Source organism: Desarmillaria tabescens (assembly GCF_030435595.1).
Source record: "Desarmillaria tabescens strain CCBAS 213 chromosome Unknown EV420scaffold_180, whole genome shotgun sequence".
Lineage (NCBI taxonomy): Eukaryota > Fungi > Basidiomycota > Agaricomycetes > Agaricales > Physalacriaceae > Desarmillaria > Desarmillaria tabescens.
In genome coordinates, this window is record NW_026848479.1 from 20,229 (window position 1) to 27,852 (window position 7,624).

Here is a 7,624-nt window from a genome sequence, read left to right on the forward strand (position 1 = left end):
TGTAGAGGAAGTGGAGGACGAAGAAGCCTACCTTCGGTCCGATATCCCGGTCCGAGTACCACCAGGGAAGTCTACCGTGACCCCTGCCTCGGAGCCTAGACCCGCTAAGCGGACACCCATCCAAGACACCTATTACGAGCCGTTCGGGCCGCACTGGACCCGAAGGGCATTACGACTAGCCACCACAGAATCAGCCGCTTTCGCCACCCTCTACCGATGGGTACACCCCCGGCGAACCGAGGAAGTCACCATCGAGCTTTGGGAAGCGCTTAAGGAGCAACCCGAAACCGCATCAGAGGCGAGAGACAGGTGGGGGTGGATGGAAGATCTTAAAAAACCTCCTATGTACATACGAGGACGGAAGGGCCACAATGTATCCATTACCGTACAACTGGAAACGCTAGACACTCGAGAGACGCACTCCGTGAAGGCGCTAGTGGACAGTGGAGCCACTGGCAGCTCGATCGATCGCGACTGGGCTCAAGACCACGCCCTCAACCTCAAAAAGGCAGCTCGCCCTGTTCCGGTCTATAATGCCGACGGCACTCGAAACAAGGGCGGTGACATCACTGAATATGCCGAGGTATGGCTTCGAATAGGAGATCACGTGGAACGGATCGAACTAGCCGTAGTGGATTTAGGATCTACCCCCCTTTTCCTCGGGCATGATTGGTTACAAAGACATAACCCGTTGATCGACTGGGATACCGGGGCCGTTACTCTGGCCCACTGTACCTGTCGAAAAATCCCTTTCTCGCTCCCCGATATGGATCCTACGTCTCGATGGGAGGAATATGAAGAAGGGGATACGATCCTAGTAATCAATTTTGAAGAAGCATTCCACGTACGGGCCATGGGGACTAAGGCCAATGAATTGGCCGCTCAAGCCAATGCTCGTAAAACCGTCAAGTCTTTCGAGGAAATAGTCCCCGAGGAATATAGGGAATTTGAGGATGTGTTCGCCAAAGAGAATTTCGACGAATTACCACCGCGAAAACCATGGGACCACGCTATCGAACTCATCCCTAACGCCAATGCTAATCTGGACTGTAAAGTTTATCCCCTTAATCCGGTGGAACAGGAGGAGTTGGACAAGTTCCTGGACGAGAACTTATCTACCGGGCGCATTCAAGCCTCCAAGTCCCCGATGGCGTCACCGTTCTTCTTCGTCAAGAAGAAGGACGGTAAACTACGTCCGGTTCAGGACTACCGCAAGCTTAACGAAATGACGGTCAAGAACAGATACCCACTGCCCCTCATCGGAGAGCTCATGGATCGTCTGAAACAAGCAAAGTACTTCACCAAGCTGGACGTGCGGTGGGGGTACAACAACGTCAGAATAAAGCAGGGGGATGAGTGGAAGGCAGCCTTTCGCACCAATCGCGGCCTTTACGAACCGCTGGTGATGTTCTTCGGACTCACAAATTCACCCGCCACCTTCCAGTGGATGATGAACGATATATTCAAGGAACTCATCACTGCAGGAGAAGTATCGGTTTACCTCGATGACATCCTTATCGCCTCGAAGGACAAAAAGGACCACAAGCGTATCGTCCGTAAAGTACTTCAAATCCTCCGCGAGAACCAGCTGTTCCTTAAAGCGGAAAAATGCGAGTTCGAAGTGGAAGAGACAGAATACCTAGGGGTACTTATTAGCGAGGGAAGGATTCGCATGGATCCCGTCAAGATTGCCGGTCTTCTAGACTGGCCTACTCCGTCAAAGAAGCAGGAACTCCAGTCCTTCCTGGGCTTCTGCAACTTTTATCGTCGATTCATACGCGATTACAGCAAGCACGTCAAGCCTCTCACGGCTCTGACAGGAAAAGTGGAATGGAAATGGGGGGAAACTCAACGGGCGGCGTTTAACAAGATCAAGGAACTCTTTAAGGAGGATGTAGTCCTCGCGATCCCGCTCGACCAGGGAAAATTCCGAGTGGAAGCAGACTCCAGCGAGGGAGCCATCGGAGCAGTCCTCTCACAATGGCAAGAGGAGAAGTGGCAACCAGTAGCCTTCCTCTCCAAAGCGCTATCGATCACCGAGCGCAATTATGAAATTTACGACAAGGAACTTCTTGCCATCATGATTGCGTTGGAGGAATGGCGACAATACCTTATGGGAGCCCGGGAAAACTTTGAGATTTGGACCGATCACTCCAATCTCCAGTATTTCCGAAAGCCCCAAAAGCTCAATCGACAACAGGCCCGATGGGTGACAGAATTGGCCGAATATCAGTTCACTTTGCACCACAAACCCGGGGCCCAAAATCGAAAAGCAGACTTGCTATCCAGAAGGGCGGATCATGATCAGGGGAAGGACGACAACCGGGACGTAACGGTCTTAAAACCCGCTCACTTCCGCGCACTCATCATGCCTACCGCAGAGGGGTTACACAAAAAGATTAAACAAGCCACTCATGACCCACGTAAGTGGGATCGAGGCGTGTCGGATTCCCTTAACCACGAAAAGGGGATCTCTCGAGACCAGGAGTTGCTTTGGTACGACGGACGTATCTACGTACCAAGGGACAAGGGGCTGCGAGGCGAGATCATATCCTTGCGGCACGATCATGTAACAGTGGGACACCCTGGTATTGAAAAGACCAAAGAGCTCATCTTAAGGGACTATTGGTGGCCACGAATGCGCGCCGAGGTAGAAGGGTACGTTAGGGGGTGCGAAGTCTGCCAACGAACTAAGGCGGATCGTCGCCTCAAAAAGGCCCCTCTCCATCCGAATGAGGTTCCCAACCGACCGTGGACCCATATTTCGGTCGACATGATCACTAAACTTCCCGATTCGAAGGGGAATAATTCAATTCTGGTCCTGGTCGATCGATTCTCCAAGACCATCATACCCATCGCGTGCACCGAGGAATTGTCATCGCTAGGTTTTGCCAAAATCCTCCGAGACTACATTTATGTGCCGTACGGTGTAATGCCCGAAAAGGTTATCTCGGACAGAGGGGCCGTCTTTGTGTCCAAATTTATGAAGGAGTTCTACGCTCTCATTCAAGTCACGGGAAACCCCTCGACGGCCTACCACCCTCAGACCGACGGACAAACAGAAAGGGTCAATCAAGAAATTGAGAAGTACCTCAAGATGTTCGTCAATTATCGTCAGGACGATTGGAGCGAATGGCTGCCACTTGCAGCGTTCACTCACAATAACCGGAAGCACTCCGCTACTGGTTTCTCCCCATACAAGGTAGTCTTTGGGTGCAACGGGCAGGTCATCAAAACCACTCAGCGACCAGACGCGGTCCCGGCCGCGTCAAAACTAGTGCAAGGAATCCAGGAAGTACAAGAGAAGGCGAAGGAATCCCTTGAACGAGCGGCCGAGTTGATGAAGAAGAACTATGACAAGCATAAAGGGAAGGCAATGGAATACCAACCCGGCGATAAAGTATGGCTGGATTCCACTCATCTCAACCTTCCACGTCCCGCAAAGAAATTAGGAGACCGACGAGTCGGTCCGTTCACTATCGTAGCCAAGAAAGGAGCATCAGCCTATGAGCTGAAACTCCCACAAAAATGGCGCATTCATAATCGATTCAACGAGTCGCTGTTGTCTCCCTACCGCTCACCGGAATTCTCGAATCAGCCGCGACCTGAAAGGCCACCCCCGGAACTCATCGATGATGAAGAAGAATACGAGATCGAGGAGATTGTTACAGAAAGAGATCGACTTGTCGGCCGTGGAAACACCTGCCGAACAATTACTGAATACCTTGTCAAATGGAAAGGATATCCAGTGGAGGAAAACTCATGGGTGAAACGTTCCGACATGGCAAATGCGGAGGAACTCGTCAACGACTATGAATCCCGTATCCAAAAGATGATTTGGACGGTAAACGACCAGGGAAAGACGGTCGGATTCGACGACAAGATACCACGTAATTTGCTGGTCGAATACAATAATCCCAACAGTCCGTGTGTTACCGACATCATAACGGTACATTCATCCGAGTGTACGAACCCTAAACACTTGGACGCCCAACAAGACTCTTATCCTCCTTCCGAAATTATTCACAACATCGCCCTTCCCGACGATTGTCCGGAAGAAGAGGAAGAAGTGAATCTCCAGAACCTCGAACGTATACGAGAAAATTGGGATAGCGACACCGATAACGATGATGACACAGACGACGATACCTGGTCATTCTACTCAGAATCATGCCGCTCGACTTCGAGTGGCGAAACGGACTCAAGGGACTCTTGCCAGACGAGCGCGGCCTAGATAGGCCATTTCTTATGGTGTAGAAGGGGATTTCCACCGCTCAACCATGAGCATTGAACCCTTAGGGATCGCGGATCCCAACAGACAGTCGAGGACTAACCGGCGCAAGGTGGCTCAGGATTTATAGGAACCTGCGTCCAGGAGGAGAGAGGGTTGGAGGCCGAACACACGAAGTGACTCTTTTGCGGTGTAGCGGAAGCCCAATCAATCCCGTTTTAAAGCAGAAGGGAGACCCTCGACTCGCTGGTGTGGAAGGAAGGAGATATATTCTCATTCGGGACGAATGAGTCTTAAGGAGGGGGTAATGTTACGGTTATTCTTTTCTTTTTCTTTTTCTTTTCCCTTTCTTTTCTTTTCTTTAGTCAGCCGGATTACGCAACGCGCGATCATCACGGACTGACTGCGCAGTAGTATTTTTAGAATACTCACGTGTATTTAAGTAGAGCCTCAGCTGGTCTGAACCCCAGCTTCGGCTAAGGTTAATTCTACCTAACATCGAACTCCGTCCTTCGTGACTATCTGTCCCATCGACTTACGTCGCCTTTGACTTGCTAAAGCGTCGTCTACCGAAGTGCGAGTAGCGACCTTAGTGCGATCTAAGTCAATTTGAGTTAGTGGCTAACATTCATTTTCACCACCGACTGTGATGGTGTATTAGCCATGTTCCTTCTTTCCGTATTCGCCTTCTGTGACTTTTTCAGCGATGTTTGACATACACATTGAAGTGCTCACTGATGAATGGTCTGAGTTTGCGAGCGCTATGGCTCTCAATATCAATTTGGTCTTTGCGACACCGTCGTTGGTCTTCATGAACACCATAGAGCACTGGGCTTCCACGATATCACCTATTCTGAGCATTTGGGGCTTCACCATCACGTATCTGCATTCACAAGGTATGGTTGGCTCCATTCTGAGCACATATGTGTTGATCTCGCTTACCTTTTCTTGCCTGCTTCGTCTATCAGACCCCTGAAGTATCCCACCTCGTTGTCCTCAGTGTGCACCCATTTTTGTTGTGCTATCTTGGCTAGGATTCCCATCGGGTCGACGTCAGGCGAAAAGGGCATGTCCTCCTCGTTCAAGTTGTTCCGAGGTCTGAAGTATCAGTTCGACAGCTCCACCACGTCCAGATCCTTTACCTTTGTTGGCTTCCATTCTTCCATCTTGCCCTCCTTGAACTCTCTCTCCCATCATTTGCAGACTCTTTATAGCAGATATGGCCTTGTCATACCCCTTGCTCCCGAGACCTATGAGTTGTACCATTTGGCTTAGGAACCTCGCTTTCTCTTTTTGCATCCTGACTATGACTTTCATGAGTACACTACATTCATTTGGACCATATTGTCCACTCACCTTGTTTCCTTTGTGACAGGTGGTAGAACCATCGTGTATATTGCACTGGTCATCGTGAATACCACTTCTTCTATCACACCCTCCTGCAGTCTTTCAGATGATCCTTCATGCACCCGCATCCTCATCTCTCTCGATGCTCGCTGATTTGATAACGCTGTGTTCCTAGTATGTCTCTTCAGTATGATTCTACCTTGCCATAATTGATTCTTACCTTCATAACCCTGCAACAGGTGCAGTTTGTCTTTTGCTGTCCTCTCGTTTATGAGTGCTTCGATCGTGTCTTCTGTGCATACCTACAGTTAGTCATTTTCTCCAATCTGTTTCGATTGTTACTTACTCGCTTCATCTCTGTCATAGAATCAATCCATCCTTTCGCAACAAACTGGTTGTGGATTTGGTACCCATTTGCCACTATATTTCTTTTCCTTCTATTACTTATCACCCTCATTTTCTACCGACAGTCTACCTCTGTCATGATGTTCATGTCTGATGGCACTGATGGTTGTCTTCCAGCTTGACTCTCATCAGGTTTTCATTTCTTTTGTCCATCGTATCTCCTGTCGTACCTCATGTTCATCTCCTACAGTGCTATCTTATCCTTGGTTTTACCTGCTTCCCTTGAATCTATGCATATGTTGTGACATCCTTTTTCATGTTTTTGTTGTCTCTATTACCATGCTGGGTTGCCCATGCGCTCGTCCATGTGTGCTTCAATTCGTTCGTTTCATGTATGTCATTATTAATTTGCTGTGTTACATATGTTCTTTTCATTATATTTTTTTGCTTCTTTTGATTCTATGACAATCAGCATATTCTCCACATGTGTCATGCAGTTCCCTTCGATTCTTTTGGACGTCTTGTTCACTTGTCAGTCGTGGTATTTACCCTCTGGGGGTGAAGGCTCAATTGACCTTCAGTGCCTTGATGCAGTTCCATTGCCCTTCTCCCTCGACTCTCAGTGATCCTCACTGGTGCAACCTTCCAGTCCGCTGCATATCCCTGATCCCATGTCCATAGTTGATGGAAATGCATGTTATCAACTAGTGGGTATTGTATATTTCGGAAACAGTCATTTTACAGCCAGGTATGTCAATCCCTGACCGTGTTGTATGGTTCAATGATGGTATGATTCAATGGAGATGTGCAACACTGAGAAGGTGGAATCGAACATCATTGATATGCGCCTTTGATCCAAATGGCAAAACTCCGGATATATTCACATACAAACGATGCACCGGGTAAGGTGATTGATCTATCTGACAAACATAGGACTCGGAATTGCCACACATATGGGATGGCCCTCACTTGCTAGTTAGTTTGTTCTCCTTCATAGCCCACTATACACTGGCAGAGCTGATCAATTCTTAGCTCGATTTGCATGAGCAAGGTTGCCAAGAAATTTCCTGGTATCGATGCCGCCATTCTGGATATGGTTCCTGTCACCTATCGTAAAGTCATTGTCTATTCTCCACCTGATTAGTATTGAATTTAGTCTGATAGCGTCTTATGGCTCACTCTCTTACTATTGGATCCCAGCTATCCAAGAGATTCAAGAGAAAATTTGAAACATTCAAGCAACTGGCAAACCTGGAGCCTCCGACCGTGTAGCTGAGTTTTGCAAAGAACGGAAGCAAGAGTTCGAAGATATGCTGGAGGTATGTGCCTGAGACTGAGTTTCTCCCTTATCTGACTTGCTCTTCTCCAGGACAGCAGTCGATGTGAGAGTTGGGCTCGCCGTTATGTCCAAAAGCAAACTGAAGAATCGATGCAACTGAAAGAGAAGAGATTTTCAAAGTAGGTTTACTCAATCGTGAAGATACTGTTCCTTTTAAAGCCCCCCAACATAGGATAAAAGAGCATCTTCTAGAGTTGGGCTATACCGAGCAAGACGTTAGAGGTATTAAATATAATCAATCCATGGACCAAGACAATGAGCTCACCTCAAGAGGTATGCACGTTTCTTGACACCTATAGCACCTGTTCTCAACGACGATTCAATAGGTTGGAACATGATACACTCAGGTCTCGAGGCAAAAA

The 7,624-nt window shown here is 48.4% G+C and overlaps 1 protein-coding gene across 1 annotated transcript; it reads right to left on the reverse strand.

Annotated features, from left to right (window-relative positions):
- Positions 1–4,888: 4,888 nt before the first annotated feature.
- Positions 4,889–5,313, reverse strand: EV420DRAFT_1282447 (uncharacterized protein; the record flags this gene model as incomplete). The annotated part of the gene is made up of 2 exons (XM_060468295.1): positions 4,889–5,114; positions 5,174–5,313. Coding segments are annotated over 2 exons (366 nt in total), but the record flags the coding sequence as incomplete, so codon positions are not given.
- Positions 5,314–7,624: the final 2,311 nt, after the last annotated feature.